This window comes from Egretta garzetta, unplaced genomic scaffold (genome assembly GCF_000687185.1).
Source record: "Egretta garzetta isolate BGI_Z169 unplaced genomic scaffold, ASM68718v1 scaffold161, whole genome shotgun sequence".
Lineage (NCBI taxonomy): Eukaryota > Metazoa > Chordata > Aves > Pelecaniformes > Ardeidae > Egretta > Egretta garzetta.
In genome coordinates, this window is record NW_009258754.1 from 4,793,373 (window position 1) to 4,815,264 (window position 21,892).

General features: G+C 46.0%; 1 protein-coding gene across 11 annotated transcripts in view; it reads right to left on the bottom strand.

The window, feature by feature from the left end:
- Positions 1-21,892, bottom strand: part of ST6GAL1 (ST6 beta-galactoside alpha-2,6-sialyltransferase 1) — a 46,784-nt gene that overhangs the window by 6,899 nt on the left and 17,993 nt on the right. For 2 of the 11 annotated variants that reach the window (XM_035888822.1, XM_035888821.1), the window contains exons 2-5: positions 9,244-9,371; positions 7,446-8,127; positions 3,509-3,606; positions 1,200-1,247 (exon numbers count right to left, since the gene is read on the bottom strand). In XM_035888822.1, the coding sequence (XP_035744715.1) occupies positions 1,200-1,247; positions 3,509-3,606; positions 7,446-8,076 (777 nt within the window). In that variant the 5' untranslated portion in view covers positions 8,077-8,127; positions 9,244-9,371. The other 9 variants (XM_035888827.1, XM_035888826.1, XM_035888830.1 and 6 more) reach the window with 7 other exon arrangements.

Below are 21,892 nucleotides of genomic sequence, written 5' to 3' on the forward strand. Positions count from 1 at the left end.
CTGGTCCTCAGCACTACTAGTTGCCCATCAGTCACTTAACCTGTTTGCTGGAGGAATCTGGCTCCCCAGACACCGTTAGTGCCTATTTATTCTGTTTAATAGTGACTGATTCTTTCCAAGTAGTTAAATTAATTTAAATTGCTACATGACTTATTTACCTTGCCCAGCTTTTTGATCCTAATCTATTGATTTCCTAGTTAATTTGTTCTTTAGCCAACTCACTATTTAGCAAGTATCTTGCTAATAGAGACCCTATCCTCCAGATACATTTATTGACCGTATCAAAACAAGTTCCTTCTCTCCGGCTACCGCAGTCAATGCCCTGTAATCTAAACATGCTCCCCTTTCCCATCACAAACTTACTCCATTCCACTGGTGAGCTATCATCTCCTTTCTCTTCCTCCCTGCAGACTCGTTAGTGCCAGTAACAGCAAAAGCAGCCAAAGCAGAGAGTGCTCTCCATGACAGCAAGAAGCCAGCCAAGGAGAACTGTAAACAAGGGCTGGGAGGAACGAGGTACTCTGGTTCTCGGTCAGCTCTGCAGAAAGGAGTTGTGTCCTACAGAATGACACTGGTACTCCCTCCGCACACTCTTCCAAGCCCTTCTTTTTGCAAGATGCGAGCACTTTCCCAGGGCACATCAATGTCTTGCATAAGACTGCAGGAAAACATGCCACTAAAGGAAGTGGTACTGATGAACCAGTGAAGGTTCAAGGCAACATTAAAGAATAGCTTTCTTTAGAACAACTACCAAGCGTGTGGGCCTACAAGCCAATTCTCTGATCTGAGGATCCCAAATTTCTCCTCACACCCGTGCCATTATCAATCTATTAATCTTGCTCTATGCAGACAGATGTACAAGATACCACACTCTACTTTTAAAAGCATCCACCCCTAGATATGTGCTAGAGACTGGTCAGCAAATTACAGAAAAATATCTTCAAACAGTTATTCAGCAACTTAGGGCCACTGGCCACACATGCCCAAGGGATACTACTCAATACAGCCTGGTTCTGACAGATTAGATTCAGGAGATCCTATTTCCTTCATTTGGGGAATAGATTGAGGATTGATCAATAGTAAGAGCCAAAATAATAGCAGCCGAGCCACAATTCTATCCCTGCTCCCAGTGACCACTTACAACGTAAGAAAAGCCAAACCCAGAAACAAGAACAACTTACACCTTATCCAGCCAGTACCTGATGCCTGCAAGCAGCTGGAAACAAAATGCAACCAGGCAACCCGACCTAACAAAGAAGGTTAAAATGATGTCACCATAACTAGAACAGCACCAAGCCATTAAGTGTGCACATAAAAACACAGAAGAAAACCAGGCTCCCAATCCAGTTACCCCTGAAGATAACAAGGAGTGCAATTAAGAGCTGTTCAGTTTCGAATGTCCAGAAGAGAGACTCCTGCACTATTCACACGGAGAGCACCTTTTGCCCCGTTGAGCAGCTAGATCAATGCTGCATTTTAACTTTAGCCTCAAAAACTGCAATGATTCTGCTCTCCCTGTAACTGAAGTTTCCTAAGCTGGTGTCTCCACTCAGAGGGGATGGTGGCAGATGAAGTGTCACCCATGGCTGCAGGCTGATCTGCATAGAGAGCGGGAGCACTGTAACAACATGGCTGTAACTACACTTAGTCCAAAGCAAGAGCATCCACATGGAGAATTATTACTGCTGTATTACAGCTCTGCCGTACTGTTTCCCTCCTCTCTGTGCAGATAACCCTGGTATCACAGGGGTCACATACATGTTTTTGCTGGTAAATGACATCATATGACAGTAAGTTTGGCAGCAAGCACATCCTTCAGAGAAAGTCTTCTTAAGAGATAACACCTATCTGGTATCATAAAAATACACATGGAAGGGAAAGATAAAAAAATTGAGAGGCCAAACAGGGCAGAGGAAGAAGGATATCAGCAGCCAGATATGTCTCCTAAAAACAAATTGGTTCAGAAAGGACAAACTGTCCCACATCTGACTGGTCGTTTAACACCGGAGAATTGAGGCACAGCAAGCAGCAGAACAGAGCACAGCAGCAAGGGGAGAAGGCAAGACCCGAGAGCAGAAAGAGGTAGCAACAGCTTCTGCACAAGAAGCAAGGATATATTTCAAGAGACTTGCAACATGAACTAGGGAAACTGGTTAAAGGCTTGCTCCACATCTTGCCTTTGAAGAGGATGGCCAAGCTCCTGCTGCTGCTTCAAGAAACTTCAAACCTTGTTACACAGCAGCAGCAATGGACTCCTCACATGGGAGTGGATAAGAAAACTCCAGGCCTAAAATCTCAGCTTTGGGGTGACAAAAGGAAACTGCCTTTTCGGTTCTGGAGTACAAAAGCCGTGCTTCAGTCCCCCACATCAGGTCTCAGGTCTTTCATCCAACAACTCTTGGCCTATTTGGCATTTTACTGTCTCCCTCCACTCTCTCACCAGCACACACCATGGTGATTTCTTCTTCTCTCTGCATGTCTACACTTGAAAATTTCTCCCCCCACAAGTGGGCAAACATCAAGTGTAAGAGTTATATGGAAGCAAGGTGCAAACATTCTCCAAGACTTCCCTAGAGCGGCGATGGTCTCTGTTGTGGGTCTCACTGCTCCTGAACGGGTGGCTTACTAACCCTGCTAACATGTTGCTAGACATGGTTCCTAACCACCTCCTATGCCGCAAAGTCTACTAAGTCCAAAGAAAATTAGAGCCTAATACCCAGAAAGAGCTCTCAAAAAGTCAAGTAGAATTTAACCCATTAAGTGATGCCTTGCGTTAAAAGGTACTTTCTGCCATGCTCTGCAATGAGGTCCTAGACCCTCTGGCTCACCCACCAGAGTCCACACCCTCTCCTGGCTGTGTGCAGGCTACAGCTTTAAAGGTGGGTCCTTTGCCAATTGTCTTTAGGCAGTTAACAGCCCTGGTTGTATGTTATCTATGTCTGCAGCTTCACTGGGCAGAATAGAAGCATTGTTCTTTTATTAAAAACCAAATAAACTTTCTTCATTCTTCCTACCCATTTCTGTGGCAGGCACAACCTGCTTGACACACCTCAGTTTGCTGAGCGGCGTTAGCTGAGCTGCGGTGCCATTCCTGCCTCATGCTCCCAGAGCGCAGCAGCAAGCATGCAGCTGGCCTTCCTGCACTTAAAAAGAGGCTTTGAGCCAAGCCAAAAATCAAATTACCTTGTGCTTGCTGTAAATCACAAGCACGCTACTGCAGGTTTGCTAGCACGTGCAAATTTAACTGCACTAACCTCAGATTTGCCAACTGTCCTCCATTACAAAGAAGGATGTCACCATCCTTCTGGCTAGCTGCCAGGGACAGGAGTAATTGGATGGAAAGCCCTGTTCTCCCAAAATTCATTTTAAAGAACTCCCAGTAGCAGATGAACCCAGAAGCCCTGTGGATGTTGTTATTTCAGGCTGCTGTTCAGCTCCCAGGCAGGCACGGGGGAGGTACGCAGCTCTGCCACGTTTGGCCCATTTGGCACACGTTCATCAGACCTACCTGGGAGTTCACAAGACGAATTGTTGTCTTTTGCCCCACATCTTCTTGAAACCCCCTGACAGGAGCCCCATTGAACCGCAAGACGGCATCATGGCTGTCTGAAAGCAAAACAGAGTGAAAATGAGTGAGCTAACAACTGTTTTTTGAGTGATAGAAGAGATGTATAATAAGTTATCTGCTTGCATTTCTAATACAGTCTGGCTGGTCCCTGGGAACTTTCCATGTAACAACTAGAAGTACCAAGCCAGGTTCTGCAGAAGTTGTTAGTCTAACTTCATGACCAATACACTTTTAAAAATCCACTTTTCAAAACTACAATCCGCTGGCCAGCTGAGAACGCGGCCCTAGCATTTGCTCTGCATGGAGGAGCTCGGCGTCTCCCTCCCTCTCCCTCTTCTTCCTTCCAAAGACTTTACCAGGACATAGACTGATATACAGTTAGTTTACCGTGTGGCTGGCCAACAGACTAAGGAACTAGGAAATAATGGCAAGCCAGCATCCTCTTTTGCAGCCCGGAGGTTGACCAGCCTGAGAAACATGTATACTAACTACAGTGGAAAACGAAACTGGCTTCAGCCTGCCAGCGTACCACCCACGTTACAGAAATAAAACCACCGCTGTGCATTTAACAGGCACAGCTTGTTACATGCCTTGGGATTCACTGCATTTTCCTCTGCTGGCATCATCTCTTAAGATAGCACAGCATTCCTCCAGCACCCTCCTCTGCCTTGGCACAGCTGGCCATGCTGCCGTAATGCCATGGAGCTAGGCTGCTGCTGCAGCACAGAGGGCATATGTGCCCATCACTCTGGCACCTCCATACCTACTGGCTAGATTTGGATAGGAAACCTTTTATGTGATGAGAGGCATTCAGCTGCAGGAGCCGGACCGAATTCCCTGCCTTTGGGCCGAGGCCACAAGACCACAGCTCACACCAGCTGTGGCTGGGTCTATGGGGAAGTGCCGAGTCCCCAGCCAGGGCAGAAGGGCTCGCCTGGTCCAGAACCAGCTCTTTTCAAGATAATTTTCTTGAAAACAGGGGCGTTATCACAAGCAATCCTGGAGGATCAGTAATCACTGGCAGCAAAGACTAGTTTCTCAGATATGTTATTCTCGTGGACAAGTGGATCTTGTTTAGAGCCCTTCCAAAGCAACACACAAAACCCAGAAAGGTGATGTTTCCAAAAAAAATGTGTCTGTGCAGAAAAGCAGCTCTGTAGTTACCACTACAGACCCTTAACTCCACATCCTACCTTGCATCAACGGAATACAGGATTATAATTTCCCCACATAGCATTATTACGCCCTAAATTTGCATTCAGAAAGGGTGTTTAATGACTGCACAGGCAGTGTAGCCGACTGTCTGAAGCACTCTGTCTCCAGGTGGTTGTGCTGCACTCGGTATTTCCCATATCAGACTTTCCACTGGCAATTCATAACCTCCAGTAACACCAAGAGCCCAATAAGAGAAGAGCTGCTTGTTTACAAGCTTCTCCCTGTTCTGCTCTGCCAGCTTCCCTTACATTGATTAATTGCTCATTTGATATCTTAACACGATTACAGAGAACAAATATTTCCTGCCCATTTAAGGAATAATAATCCAGCAATCCGTTGTGTTCATCTATGCAAATACTTCATTTTAAGCCCATCAGATGTAGTACCTTCCTGGCACCTTCCTCCAACAAAACCACGGCTTTTCCTACATGGAAATACATCAGGTCAAAACTGGGAAAAAAAACATACATAAATACACTGAGTACTCCTGAATCCATCAGCATTCACCCTGCCCAGCTCAAGGCTGCAAGTACCCAAAACTCTGCACAATCACTAACAGAGGTGACTGCTCGAGCAGAAAGGTTAAAGTCTGTGACCCAGGCACGAGGACTGCAAACCAGGGACGCCAGCAGGGGTTAACGGCATTCGCCTCGGGCACATTACACAGTGACCTTTCCAGCATCCATCCCTTGTGATCTGGAACAAACTGGTGCTTCAGTTTCCGGGACAGGCTCAGAGACGAGCAGTAGGAACAATGAAATGGCTTTCCATGTCTGACGTCCTCTTGGCTGTCCTGCAGCCAGAGCACAGACCATTGCACTTCTTGGCTGCTCCAATACCGAATCCAGTGCTTGCATGGACTGCGTTACAACATGCCATAAACACCACTCTCAGCTCTTGAGAGGGTCTGCTTATGGAGGAGTGAGCAGTTTTATCAGTATGCTGGAGTCTCACAAAGATACCCTTGGGCACAAGCCAGCTGCATCAGAGAGAGTGTTCAACAGAAGGTCACTTCTGTGGAAACCCTTAGCTACTGAACTTAAAGAGGCACCTAAATAAGCCAAGACAGGTACTGAAAGTCAAAATTGGCCTACCTGGCCTCAAACACTTGTAAGAGGTAGAAACAATTAGATCACCCAACTCCCACCTGTAATTTTTACCAGGAGGCAATGCTATCCTGGTTAACAAAACCACCACTACCTTCTTCATCACATCTTTCATAGCATTTTCGCACACCTCAGACTGTTCGACTTCATTTTAGTGCCTGCCCATCTGCCCTGTGGAATGCACACGAGTTTGGGGGTGAACTTTTGAGCAACTACCAGCAGAAAACCCTGACCTTCCCACGAGCATCTGGGGACTACGATTCTGAAGGCTTTGCCCAGGTTGTTCATTAATAAAGTATTAAAGGGCTCTCTACTTGTTTCAGAGGATAAAGGCTACTTCCAGCTTAGTGCAGCCCAAAGGGACCTCGTCCAACAGACAACTTACAGACACACTGAAGTCTGCAAGCAATTTCCATCAGAGAGAACACCCATGGGCTTTAAAACTTCTGCAGTGAAGCTGCAGTTCAGCAAAGTGTGAATCTTTACTGAGCCTCAAACAACAATTAATGAAGAAAGATGAGGGAACTGCAGGCACAGGAGAATTTTCTGCCAGGCACAAAATCTGGAGTTGACAGCTGGAGAGTTGGTTTTCCCTGCATGCTGCTTTCTTAAAGACACAAAAAGCTTTGGTATCAAAACATTCTTCTTTATAATCCACAGTACAAGACCTGTATTTCAGCATCTATTAATTAATGCATTAATCTCAGATAAATACAGTCAGATAAGACTTTCCAAAGCATCGCCAAACTTTGTCTAAAGAAGAGATTAAATAAAGCCCTGTAAACTTTTCCCATGGTCTTCTGGGTCACTCAAACTCAGCCACTGCCTTATGGTTCAGAATGAAGCAGTGCCACTTTTAGAAAGCCATGAGGAAGAATTACAGCATCGTGGTTGGAAGGGACCTCTGAAGATGGTTTGTGTCCAGCCCCTCTGCTCAACGCTGGGTCAGCTAGAGCAGATTGCTCAGGGCTGAGTCCAGTGGGTTTTTTCCCTTCAGTGTCTCCTTTAAATTTTTTTCTGAAGAAGTCTTTCTGAATGAAATATGGCATTACTCAACCCATCACAAGTCCTTTTAAGAAACACTCACTTGAGGAACCAAGACCTCTCCCTGGTATCCAGTGTTAGGCCTACCCTCTGGTGATGCCAACACAATCACGAAAATTGGAAGGACTAGGTGGAATGCTAGCTACCTGCACTTAAGTCATGTCCTCTCAGCTCAACCCAACCCCTTCCACTCCCTTGGGGCTTGGCACTTTTGGTCTACCCAAGGTCTAAGGCTCACAGGCTCTGTGATCTAGGGCATCGTAAGGCAGCCTACACCGTGTGGTGTGTGCACTCAGGGAAGATGGGAGTGTCTGCTCATACCCACATCTCCTCCTAGGCTGTAATGTTCACTAACTTTAGAAGAAGTTTAAGGATAATATTTCAACTTATTTTAAACACCTTTGTGACCACAGCAGAGACTTACTGGTAAGAGTGTGACAATAGGTTACTTCTGTTCGGCGTAAGTTATAAAACAATGTTATTTGAATTTTTGTGAATAGAAAGATACCAACCTATCTCTTGTCCTAAATGAGATGATTTCAGAGACCCTGCTGAGGACACAACAGCACAGCGACCCAGGCGGCCCACTGTTTCATTGAGGCTTTTCCCTGGTAGGTATCGCTGCCATTCAGAGGTATCAAAAGGACCATCCGATCCCTGTATCATGGTCACGTTCACCCTGTCCCGTAGCTGGCAGAGCAGCTTCTCTGGGCTGAGTTTAGCAGTGTTCCTTTTTCCGTTGTAAGTCACATTGTACTTGTTCATGGACAGGTAGTTTTTTCTGACCTTCTGCAGCCTGGGTATGAGATTTCTGGATGAACTGTCCTTATCCCATACCTTCACTGAGTCTGCTGCTTTCTTGGCCTTTTCGCCTGTTCCAGAGGTGCTGCCTTTTACTTTGTTGTGGTTACTAAATAAAGTTTTGGGTATCTGACCCAACTCACTGGCTGCTTCATGGAAAAGGCTGTGTGATTTAAGTGGGTTCCATTTTTCCAAAGTCCTGTGAACCTGCAAATCATCACTCTCAGTCTTGAAAGGAACATAGTAGCTTCTTCTCGTCTCTCTCCACAGGCAAACCGTCAGAGCTACCAGTATCACCACAAGAACACACATTAATTTTTTCAACACATTGATGTGAACCATAGTGTATGGTGCATCCAGATGGGACACTGAACACCGGGCAGGAAGCTGGTCCTGGGAGAGAGGAACACATCTCAGTCAGGGCTACACGCGCAGGTATGCATATATATAAATATCAGTGCATGGGCAATGGGAGGGGAGAGGGAGAACAGAAAGGCAATTTTAAACTTTCAGATTGTTTAAAGATCTCATTTCAAAGTCCACCACTTCAAACATCGAACAGACAGACTTGAGCTGGCTATTAGCCATCGCATGCTATGTAATGGTGATCTAAGGCCACTGCCACTCAAACCATTCCTCTGTTCCCTTCCACGAGTGACAGTCATATTTAACACAGCTACTATCATACCAGCAGCAGGGTAAGTCTCCACTTTGCTTTCCTTCACCTCCCATCTCAGCCAGTAAATATCGAAATCCCACCACTAGCATTTCCAAACTGAGCTTCTACTTGACCATAGGCATGAACAGTAACGAAGCACGTAACAAGGCATATAAATGTGGGAAAAAAAAAAAAAAAGCTGTGAGTTCACAAACACCAGGAGCTTCACTAGCCTGGTACTGACATACTTGGTGACTTCACAGGAAACTTCTGCAAGCCTGCAGCGGGCTGAGTGCACCCCCAACATGAAACCTCACTAAACAGCTGCTGGGAGCCAATTATTCCACAGCAGGGTTTGAGGCACGTTTGCATTCATAAATGCACTTCAATGAACATTACTCAAGGTATGTTACCCCTGGAGAAAGCAAAGCCAGACCTTGTTGTACAGCACTGCCTGTCCTCTTTTGTGCTACCTCATATTAGCGGACACCTCCAGCTCCCATCACATTATAGAAGGGGGCAATTCAATAGGAGGAGTGCCCAAAGGGCAGCTCAAGGGGCTGGTGTAGGACACGTGCTGAGGCATAAACACCTTGTGAGAGGCACACAGGACCACAGAAGACAGGAGGGCAGCTGCTCATTTCCCTATGTGGCTGCTCCAGGATGCGTCTGAGAACACAGAACAGTAGAGGAACAGCAGGTACCCCAGTGCTCCTCAGCAGACAAACACATGCAGATCAGTACCCACCCTAGAGAGGCACCAGTAACAACTCCCTCCTTGAGCAACTTGCTGAAAGCAAGCAGTGCTAAGCTGTGGTATTGAGAAGTTAACTGAGCTACCAACACACTACCTGTGGATAAAGGAGCAGCTCTCCAACTCAAGTCATTTTTGACTGTTGGCAGATTTTCTTCTGAGGGTTTAAGCAGGATATCCCAAAACACAACAGTTCTGCAACGCACTGAAGAGTTCAAGAAACACCTGCAAAAAAAGAGGGGGGGGGGAAACTATTATGGAAGAACTTTGTGGTTCTGGGGATGAGCAAGTATTTCCCTCAGATAAGCCCTCTGATCCCACAAAAGCTGTCACCCAGGCATGGAAAGGCCAGCAGCAAACACATCAAGCACCAACATAAGCCTTTTAAATGCTTAAATGCCCACTCAAAATGGACATCTTCCTTCTTAGTCTGAAATCTACTCCCAGCTAAAGCAGGAACCTGTTCGCAGGCTGCTTGCTCTATGCTCCGACCAGACTGACAGCTTTCTCCACAGAGAAGGCTCTGAGCAGTGGATACACCTGTAATACAGTGAAGGAAAAATCCCAATGCTGTTGCTTTGGGAACAAACAGGGAAACGGAAAGAAAAAGCTAACTTTTCCTAGGGAAATACTTTACTGCCTATTCTTGGGTGATTCATGCACTCCTCCTTAAATGCAGTGGCCAAGAAGACTCCCTGCTCTTTTGGAGCAAGTCAGTCATATGAAAAGTTGCTTTGTAACACACATCTTAATCCACAGGTCTTCATAAAATAAACAAATGCATTTTAGACTTTATAGCTTCACTCTACCAGAAAACGCAGCAAGAGAAAGGGAGACTTCACATTATTATACAATTCAAGGAGTAGCTTGCTTTTGCAGGAACTTTGAACCGTACAATGCCACATAAGCTAAATTACAAATGCTACCCTTCATAGCATTAAATAATAAATTATTAAAGCATCCTAATGCTGACTACTTATATTTTCTTTAAACTCTATTAAGGAACTCAACTTGATTTCTTACAGAGCACCCCACAATCAAAAAGCAAATACTGTTCTACCTCCAGTTCTTAAATAACAACAAAATAGTAATTCTAGCTTTTATCAAAATAATTTCCCCTGCCTTGACAGACCATCTCACTTTTCATTTGCTTGAAAGCTCTAGAAAGACACGCTGAAGTCTTTTTGGCCAATATGGTTTCAGAGGCAGAGGCACAGCAGTCTGGGGAAGGGGGCTGTCAGGAGGGGATGTAGGACATCGCTGCGCTCTCTGCTGTGAGCAAGGTTCCCCATGATGATTACAGTTCCTCTTCTGCTGTGGTCTCTGCAAGATACTCTCACCCCTGCCTCTGCCCCATCCCCTCCGTGGCTGGAGACCCCCGTGGGCCAGCCCGCTCGGTGCCTGCCGAGTGCCCTCAGGAACAGAAAGACCCACATGAAGGCAGGAGACTGCAAAAGCCATTAGCTAAAGGGGAAAGCACAGCTGAGTCAGCCTCTGTGCTGTCAGAGCCTCTGCGGGCAAACCACACTTAGGCAGCAATGTTTTTCAAATTGAGAGAGAAACACCGAAATAGAGCTGTCCAGTGTCAGCTTAGAACAAAACTCTGAGATGCCTCCCCCCATGCAGCCCCCAACCTGACTTTATTCATACTGCATTTCTTTACACAAGATGAAGGTCTGGCTTCCAAGAACCTCAACCAAGATCTTCTGAGCAGGCAGGACAGAGCCTCCACACCACGGGAGGTGCCCCGGCTGCCCCGCCACCCTGCAGAGCAGAGCTCTTCACTCCAGTCCCTGGAGGGCTCTGCCGTGCTTTTGACTTCAAAAAGCCTCTTCCTGAGGGGTTTCCAGGCATAGGTGATAGCAGGCACATCTCAGTACCATCAGCTTTTGTTTCCCACGGCTTAGGATAATCTAGGGGAGTGGCAGGTTCATCGTAGTGAAACAACCTTATACAGCTCATTTCAGGTTCTCGCTGGCACACTCCTCCTGATGCCACAAAGCAGAGGTTGCCCAACAAGTCACAGCACCTCCTCCACTCCCCGGGCTACACAAAGGAACCTAGAAAACTCACCTTCAGCACTCAGCACAACGTGATCCCTGCTTTTGATGACTGCGCATGCTGCTACAACATGAACAGTTATTTTGGTTTGATTTGTAAGTTGACAACGTAGGTTCTGCAAGCAAGTATATTTTAGCAGAGCCACAACATTTCAAGGTACCTTTTGTTCACCATGGATTCAGTACCATTCAATTATTACTACTACTACTTCACATGATATGTATTTTATTTGCACAAGTAGTGTCCAAACATGAGGTCCCTTCTCAAGCATTCTGCCACCGAACTTTCTCTGTGGAGCACAAAGGCAGCTGCTCTTCCAGGCAAGGTAGGATAGCCCGCAAGTGCTGCTCTCTTTCCACACCTTTAGATAAGTCACTTGTGTGCGCTTCTGTATTGCAGCAGTTAGAACAAATGTGCTCTTCTGTAGGTGACAGAAAGCTAGCACCTACACAAAGCACAAGGTCTCGGCTATGAGTACTAAGAAAGGACGAAAAAAAAATCCTTCATAGTTGCTGCCTTCTCGAAACCTAGAGCCTGATGCGGCTGCGGAGTGCAGCACGGGCTGGCTGGCAGGTAGGCGAAGTCCCCACAGCAAGTCCTCTGGGGGTAAATTAATCCCATGCGGAGAACAAGTAAGTGATGCAGTATCTTCAAGGCAGTCAGGAAATTATATCCTGTCCACACGCTTTTAAATTGAACCTTTATCGTCCAAGTATCTCACTGGACTCAGGTCTTAATTATCAAAGTACAGAAGAGTGTGAAAGTCCTGCCGCCTCTCGCATCCCAGACGCTGCGGTCCACCCGGGGAGCTCCAGCCAGCAGTGCCCTGGCAGGGAACAGCAGGCAGTCCCCATTTCCACAACCCACAGCAGATTTACCCTAAGACTGCTAACAACAGTGTCTTTACCTCATTAAACAAGAAGTCTATCAAGCTCTTACCTCTCTCCTATAGTGACTGACAGCAGATACACAGAGAAAACGCATATGGACAAATGTATGAATATATTTGTCTTCCAGTAAATGCACACAGCTTCTAAAAAGCTCTGTCAACAGCTGTACCAATGCTCATCCTCTGCACATTTGTTTAATTGCTTCTTGAAACCACTAATTTCCCAAACAGCCCAAGGCATTGAATTCTGCCATTACCCAATCACATCGACAGTAATCCTTCTGCCTTCATTTTCTGTACATCGTTCATGGTTGCAACCATCTCTCCTAACACCCTCCTCTCCCCACTCATTGCTTTTCCAGGCTGAGTCCCACTTGTTCCAATCCCTCCTTGCACAGCAGCTTTTCCATACCTCCAAGTCTCTTGGTCAACTTCCCCGGCACCGTTTGCAGCCCGTGAACATCCCTTGAGGCAGGCACACCGGGACACTCCAGCTGTACATGCTAAGGCCACGTGGTCTGGCAACAACATAACAACAGGGCTGCTTTGTTCTCCTGCTAAAACTTCCTCCACTTTTATTTCCCTTCCCGACCGTTTCTAAGCCCTGAGCTCTAGGCTGTCAGTAATGACTTCAGGATATTTTGCAAGACGCACTGACTCACTGAGAGCTGTCCCCAGGACAGGGCGGAGGGCAGGAATAAAATACAACTAAAGAGCATTATCTTACCCCTGCTAGCACAGGCTTCCTTTGCTGTAGCACTGCCCAGCCACCCAGGATCGCCAGATCCTCCTGAAGCTTTCTCTGGTCCCAGCCAAGCCCATAACCTAGCCCCTGTTCCTCTCCTTTGCAGATCCGTTATCGCTGCTCAGCAGTGGAGATCTCGGAGCAAATCCCTGTGGGACTTCTGTGGTGTTGTGAAACCTGACCGCTTGGTTTCCTACCCGCTAGGCAGTCACTAATCAGGACAGGAACTTTCTCATCCCATGACAGCTTAGTTTTGTTTTGTTTTTTTTTTTTTTGCCTGAGGCTCTTGGTGAGCAATCTCACCAAACCCTTGAAAATTCAAGCATGCTGTTTCCCTCTCTCCAGGTTCACTAACTTCTAAAAATGAGAGAAGAGGAAACAGGCAGATAGATTTGAAATGTGACTCTTCTGAAAACAGATGATGAGACTTCTCCATTAATTCTTACATATTCTACAGGAGCTAGTTATTTTTATTACGCTTTACTGGTCTGAAGCAATGGATCCCATCAGAGTCCCTCTGACATGCAGCCATGTCAAATAATACCTCTAATTTAATTTAAACGATGATTTGAGACCTGCAACCCCTGGAGATGGGCGCAGGCGGAGATCACATCTACCTGTTCTACTTACGCCTCTCCTTGGTCGCTGCGTTCATACATCAGGATCATTCATCTGCAGTTTTCTTGCCTCTCATGTATGCACAAAATCTTTTTACTTTAGCAAGTTGTTCCTCAGTCTTTTTTTGGGTAATGTGATAACGATTTCATATTTAAACTTACAGCATTTACATTTCTTTCCAGGTTTCCTTCATTTATGCATTTCCATCTGTACCCACAACTGTGCCGTACCTAGAAACAAAGCAGTAAAGCTTTGCTCCCAGCTTTTGCTGGTGTATTTTTGAATGTTTTTATGCTCCCCCATATGAACATTTTATACTTCAGCTACACCTTTTTATTCTTCTTTTGTACATTCTCGGTACTAACCCTTTCCTCCACCCAGCACCCTCTGTAAAGCTCCTGTGAAGAGAGCAGTGGCTAGTAGCAGAAGCAGAACGAGTTCACATGAAAGCATGTGAAAAGAGGATACCCAAAGAGGAAAGACATGGAGCTGTAGGGCAGGAATCCCTCCATTCAAAATAAAATAACATACCCAAGGAAAGTGAAGAGGAGAAAAAAATGGGATTTGAGAATTAGCCTCAAATCCACATCTACTCTTAAAATTCCCTATTCCTGTCTGGGCGGAGGGGAGTGTGGGTCAAGAGCCTTTATAGTATTAAGCAAACTATGATCATGCCATTTTGCAGATGAAGAAGCTATGCTTTTCGTATACTCGATACATCAGATGAAAGGTGATAATACATTTGCTCAAGTTAAAGATTTGTCCCTCTGGAGCCGAGTTTCACAAGATCTCTCTGATACTTTCTTTAGCCTGGCCTGTTAATTCAACTGCGTATATTTCAATTTTTTAAATATATAAACAGGGAAGACTGGCTTCTTGCAATTCTTGGGTTTTTTCCAAAACATTGCTGTGCTGTGAAAATAAAACATCTGTTGAGCCATACATTTAAGGAATATACATTCCAATACCACCAAACAGAACAAAAAAAAAAAGTGGAGAATGAGGATTTTTCACATGGAGAATGAGGAACATGGTTAAATTTCAGATGTTGTGTTGGGGAGCTATGCAAGTCACTTGCTAATGAAATAAATTATTCCATTAGTCTCACCATCATTAAAAATCTCTGCATGTGCCAGAAAAAAATACGTGGCTGTCACAGTAGAAAAAAATCCTCCAGGAGAACAGGAGAGGCAGATTTTGGGGGGAGGCACAGGGGAAAGTTTAAGCATGTGTTTCATTTTGGTTTTACGTGTCAACATTGGGCTTTAATAAAGGCAGAAGCCTTCATTTCTGGCTATATCAGCCCTTTGTTCCCCCTCTTTTTCCGAGGTCCTGTGTTGTTTTTGGAGGGCGGCTCTGCATAGCGGCACACTGCCTCCCCTTCTGCCCTAATTAAAAAGCAGCAGTTTTGCTTTCCCTCACCCCAGATGCTCCGCCAGCCACCTGCAGAACCACACAGACACCATCAGCCACCGAGACCCATGGCAAAAGGCGACCCGCACTGCTGCGGCTTCCCACCTCTAGCTCCCGCCATCCTGGCAGGAGGCCTGAACAGCTCTGGCCCAGGACCAGCCCGTACCAGGCCATGGGCTTCAACAATGGTCCGTGTTTGGAGCTGTTGGAGCTCAGATCTAATAAACCACTTCATGTTAGGAAGTATGACATACGTGATGATAAATCCGCTCCGGGGCATCTGAACCAGGTAAGCAATGCAATTAAGGACATGCCAACAGTTACGGCTGTGGCAAGAAGCGGTATCCCCAGCAGCACCCACAGGGCCGAGACATGGTTTTCCCGAGAAGTCAGCCTCTGTCTGCTGTTGTGCTCCTGTCCAGACCAGGAGTGGACACAAACACACACGTGTGAGGACTGTCTTCAACACCAACGCACCGAGAGAGGAAGGGAGGGATTCAGCCAACAGTGTTACAGCACAACCATGCTGCTCTAATAGCTGGTGACTGTAAAAGGGACAGTCCTCCTGTCCCTTTGCCTACCTGTTCAGAGACTGGCATCCAGAGAGGGATGACCTTCAGCTCCGACAAGTGATCACATTACCACCCTTCACTTCAACACTGTCAGGAAAGTGGCTAACACCAAAAAACCTACCTTCTCCTCCTGCAAAGCCACAAGCTCTATTGCCCTGGACCAGCAGTAACAGCCCCTGATCCTTCTGGCTAAGGGAGAAATGGGCTACAGTAGGGGCCTTTGCCAGTGCATGAAGATGGAAGGACAATTTAGCTCTTAGGACAGGAAAAAAATAATTATCAAGGCATGCCATGATGGTGAATACCATATATAATGTGTTTCTTGATTGATGGGTTACTCACCCAGAGGGACAGCATGTTTATGAGCTCCAGAATAAGACCAAACTCTCGGCTGGTGGGACCAGCACCTCTCCATTACAAAACTCCGCTTCCTACCCCACAGACAGATGCCTGCTGAGTATTCTTTGGTAACAGTAATGGGCAGGAAAGAGACCCCACCTGCGTGGGGTGCCAGCATGCCCCAGGCAAGCCCTGGGCTCTGGCAGCTCGGATGCTGTCAGCCACCACAGGAGCTTTCAGAGCACCGTTCAACACAGAAGCCATTTCATGATGGCCACATGCCCACAGCAGCCTCCTCAGTAAGATATCTGGAGACCACTGCTGGTAACAAACCTTTTCAATTTCTAAAATTGTCAGTTTCATGTTCAAATTGAAGAAAGAGAAAAGAAAGTGCATCATACCATGCATGAACAGCACTGCTTCTCCGTCCATACCCAGACCACCCCCAGTGTCATGATTTTACTGAGTGAGGTCTTCATTATCAGTCAGCTTTATCATAACCATTCCCATGCTGAAGCCAAGAGTAAAAATCCACACACACACACCAGCTTTAAAACCAGGATGCAATCATTAATTTAGGATGATTTACTTTACATGGAACATTACACCTTCAAATCAAACAAATCACTTCTTCGTTCCCCCCAATCATGTGTTTCTCTATGATGTTTATCTTTCAAAATGAGAAGGAAGTGCTTCTTTATTTTAAATTAGCAGCATGTGGCAGGTCAACGCTTAATGCCTCTGCAAATACCACTGCGCGCCAAGACATGTAATTGGTATTCCATGGTCCCAGGACAATAAATACACTTTGTGCCAGCTGCAGCTGCGCTACCCTTCAGGATAATATTTCTCTAACACCAGCCTTTTGCAGGTGGGAGCGATGTCCTTCTGTCTCCTCAAGGACAACACAATAACTCTTCACAACTTGCTCAGAGAAAATATAATTCAATTTAACCTAAGACAGTGAAATAAACTTGCAGAACTGTGCATCTACCATCACTAGTTTTCCGTCCAGCAGCACTACTGAGATTTGGTTTTCCTATACGTACCCAGAGCTCATCCCTGTTGAGGATGGCAGGGCTGGCACTCAACAGCAGCACTCCACCACGCCAACTTCACTGGAGGACAGAAGTAAAATGGGAATTCTGGCCACTGACTTCAGAAAGCACCATTCAAACCCTTCTATGTTAAGCAAAACACGTCTTGCACTGCATTTAGAATAAATTGGTTCACTAAGAAATCCATACTTTATAGTGTAAGAGACACATACAGACAAGAGTGTTGATCAAAAAATACCAGGTGCTGAGAAAAAAAGGCAAGTCCCTACGGCAAAAAAGAGAATATTAGAATGGACACCCATTAGAGCCCATCAAAGGAACTAACTTTCAGAGAAATTGTAAGAAAAATGATTTAACAAGCACTTCAATTACTTACCTGGCAAAAATCAAAATAGTTCCTTTCTATGCAAGGAACTTGAGGCAAGGAAGACAAATGGAAACACCAAAATCACAGCTGTTTTGTCTCTGACAGAAAAGGAGGGGGGAAAAAAACCCACATTACAATAACCAGATGTTTTTCCACAAACGAAAAACGCTTGCTTTCGCTCCCCCTAGCCGTGGTGTTAGATAAGCTAAATTGATACCACTTCTACCACACATCAGCAGTTCCTCTGGTTAAACCAAGACCAAGATGACCCGAGGAAAGCTGGGTCAAAACCAACACAAGCTGTCAAGGAAGCGCTGGTCCAAGCTCAGCATCAGGCTGCAGCAGAGCAGCCGAGGTAGCAGATATGCAGGAATCCATATACTCCAAAGTCCCGGATATCGCTCATTGTTGAAGCAGCAGCCAGGATCTCAGAACTCAAAATATTTGCAGTAGCAGATGTCAAACACACATTTTGCCAAGGCACCTCAGCAAGTCACGTCCTCACCAGGGAGCTCTTGGCATGGCTGGACTTCAGACGTTAATAACAGCAAGCTCTGCTCTGTTTTTTAAACACAAGTCTGATTTATTCATCTGCTAACACTATCCCCTTGTAGCATCATTTCAAATGTATCTACTGTCAATAAGCCCAGAACAACGCATCACTGGGAAAGTGATCTTGCGTGAATAGAATTAAATTTTATGAATCATAGGCAATATAAATGTATAGCAGAAATATGGGCGCCTTGATATATTTAAATACACTTAAAGAGCTTAAGACACTCCTCCCCCCTCAAAGTTTCACATATGTATTTATAAAACCAGAAAACATTAATGAAACTTTCCCAATAAAGCCTTCATTAAAAATCTCCGTGCTATTTTCTTTCCTCAGCATTCCCCCCACCAGACGCTTAGGAAAGGAAAACAGGTTTAGTGGTACCTCCTACCTAAATCCAAGATGTCTTCTGCTTAAGCATCCCGCACAGCGGATGCTTTGCAGGAGCAAAAAGATGCTTTTTAAAATGGCATGCAATGCCCACTCTTTGTTGGAAGACCTGGCATAGCCTAGCACTGGCTCAGGCTCAAACAGAGCGTGCCACGCATCTGGCAGCTCCATGGTGCCAGGAACAACCTATCCAAGGAATTCCCTTTTTCTTCCCCACTTACACACCCTGACAGCATCCCAGTGACGGATCAGCGTCGTTATGGGCATGCTATCAAGTGATCTGAAGCGCAACAAAACTATAGTTGCTGGAGGGAGGAAAACACCATGCTTGTAAAATCGAAACACATTTAAAGCTTACTGAGGTTCAGAGAGGCCAAAAAGGCAATAAATTCAAAAATTCTAAACTCCATTCAATATCTCCCACTCCAAGTGTTTTTAGCCTGCTTTTTCCTCTATCAGAAAAGCAGACGTAAAGCCTGAAAAGCACTACCCAGCTCCTGTTCCCAAACACGTTGCTCGCTTCCTATGGTTGGCCCTTCAGAAATAAGTCCGGCAGCAGAACTCGCAGATGGCAACTAGAGGGATCCACCATGAATCTGAACCACGCACCTCCCCTTGAAGCAGGTTGCTCTCTCCCCTCTGGTATTTAAGGCCACAAAAATTTCATGTATGTGGGAGTCTGTGCCTCCATGGACACAAACCCCGTGGCACTGCCTTACTGGCATGAGTGGTCAGGAATAACTTGGTCACTACGCACAGCAGCAATGGTTCCTGAAGCCTGCAGGGTATTGCTCTCCCAGGTGTCACTGACGGTGGCCCATCTTCCCTGGGTTTGCATAGTGCCAGGGGAGCCGCACGGTGAGCCATCCTCCCACTCGTTTGTGCCAGACACAGCCGCGAGCAGCCTCCGAAGGGCACCGTGGACACACAAGCGCAAACAGCACAGGCTGAGCATGCAAACCCCACACGCAGTACGACAGCAGATCAGCTGAGCATGCAGGGCTTGCTGCACAGCGCCGAACCAGGTACACGAAACAGAGAACGGGGTGGCTGAGAAAGTAAGGAAAAAAGCAAGACAACCAATGAATCGCAGCACAAATGAGTTTTTCATCAAAGCCAGGTAGCAACTTACAGCATGGAGGAAGAGATCTAGACAGGTAATTCCAACAAAAACACAAGTTACTCCCTAAAGCAGTAAAGGAGGCCCCAGATGTTTCTGTATCTCCGCTGTTCAATATTGGCTTTCAAACTGCTTTTAGCACAACACATTTCAGCAGTCTTAGAGAGCTCTTGTACGACCTAAAAAAGCTCTCTGAGCCTCCCAGAGCAGTGAAAAAATCCCTGTCTCCCCCCAGGACCAGCCAGCACTTTGCTGTAAGAAGGGATGAGATATTGGAGGAGGGATGAGATATGGCAGGACGACGTTATTGCCAAGAGCTCGACTCCTGCACACAAGCACGCAGCAATCCTCCTATCTACTGCCACCTGGCCACAAAGACACCAGATTACTTCTTTCGTGAAGAAAACTCCCCCCAAACATAGAAGTCGGGCATCTGTTGTGCCTAGAACAGATGGCTTCGGAAGAGGCCACTCTCAACCACTGATAATTTCCGTTACTAGTTACAACCCTCCTCTTCTCACCCCCACCTTGTTTTTTAAACATAACTGCTAAAAATGGAGCCATTTCTTAGCACGTAAGAGCTGGTGGGCCCTGAGACGGGCACACACGTAACAGCATTAATTCGCAGAGTCCGTGCCCCAAAAGAAAGCCAAGTTTATCTGTACTGCAGTTTCTCTTTTTATAACATCACCAATTGGTTCTGTTTAAATATCCAAGTTCTTCCAGCATTTCACCCTATCAGCCAGCTCTGTCCTCAGATCAGCCATTTCATAGCACTGCCAATCCTGACTTCATCTTCTTCACTAAGTAAATCCTAAAGGGAAGCTCAAAAAAGCACATGTAAAAAATTGGGGGGTGAGAGGGGGTCTTTCATATGACTTCTGTTGGTGTCCTGCTGCTGGGAAATGCAGTAACCCAAGTATCTGGTGCAACCACTAGATGTTAGACCATTCTTGGAAAGCTTCTTTTCGTTGGGTTTCACCTGACTCGAACCCTCTTTGATCAGAAACTGCTTCCCAGTATGGATGGAAACATGGTATGTGCAGGTGCAATCAGCAGGTCAGCTTTGATGGTGCAATCCTGACCCACAGTACATCACTGAAGGAGATGCCCTCAACTTCAATGTTAATCAAGTCTACGCTGCACTGCTCTCACTCAGGAAGCCTAATCCCAAAATCCACCCAATTCTTTCAAGTATAGCCCAGACACAGAAGGCTTCACTGCGGCTTCCCCTGCCCCCAAAGAAAGAAACTGTACCACAGCATCAAACACTTTTGTTTGGCTGAAACAAACCTTTACAAACCAGGCAGAAGGTGCAGAATACTGCAAAACTTGTGTCTGAGATGAGGCTATGCAGCAAACACTATTTACAGTCATCGCTTACAATAACACATCTCAATGGACCACAGGGGTAAGTACAAGTGCCAAAATCATCCACATCCCAGCAGCAGACACACTTCTGTGCAGCCAAGGAACATGGCAAGATCCAGCTGAGATGTTCCATGTGCGTAGCGGCTGCCAGCTGCTGGGGTGACTCACAGGACGCCCTGGGGGGGACACCATGCCTAACTGCTTTAGAGCAAGAACAGGGTGTTTCCACACAGCAGTGATCTCACAAGCCGTAACATCCCGCATGGTGCTCAAGACTGCAAGGGTGATCTCATGCCATCTCTAGTGCATGCCCAATTTATCTGAGACAAGGCCATTTCTTCCTGGTGCTCAACATCTGATCCAAGCTCAAAGTGGAAAAGCACCGGGCTTAAAGTTCACTGAACTTTACACAAAGCTGACTTTTAATCCAGCTTTAGGTTAAAAGTTACTCATTTTATTTAAACAAATCTACCTACTTTTACTCCAGCACAGTTTTGAGGGACAAGTTTTCAAATTTTTCATTTGAGAATGCCACTGTAGTCTTGTGGGAGCCAATCCTAGGTGACCCTTCATCTCCTCCCTCTTCTTGCCAAAGGGATCCTTACCAGTGATGAGGATGTTCTCTTTTCCACGATCTCCCCCTCCAGCTTCTCTGGATGGGAGCTTGGCTGCTACCACGCCATGCTTTAAGCTTACTCAGGCATCTGAAGATACGCAGTCCTGGCCATCCTGGGGTCTCCTGACAGGAGGCACACAATTTCTTTTCCATCCTTAGGCCACTGGTAGTCCCTGAGGCAAAACTGGCAGAGAATCCTCAAAGCCCTGGATATGCTGGTTAGAGTATCTCCTCTCACACAGAGGGAACTGCAACACTCCAATATCAAAGCAAAGAAAAACAACAGAGAAGTCTAGCAAAGCCCTCTCACACTATTTGGAGATTATTAATTTGCATTTCTTTGGTCTTTTTGTTGATTTTTTTTTTTAATTTTCAAGAATCAGGACAATTTAGCTAAGGTTCTTCTGCTTCCACTGAAATGTGCTTATTTCTCTCTCCAATATATAACAAATATATATCTGGTGTCGCCGCCACAACTTTGGGTTCTTTGACCACGGGATGGTCTACACGGCACCGGGATTGCTGGCGTCAAATGGGAGCCAGCTTTCTCAAAGGGGTTAGAGGGTCTTTGCCCAGGAGCTTGCAGGGCTCATCGACAGGGCTTTAAACTAGGTGTGAAGGGGGAAGGGGAACC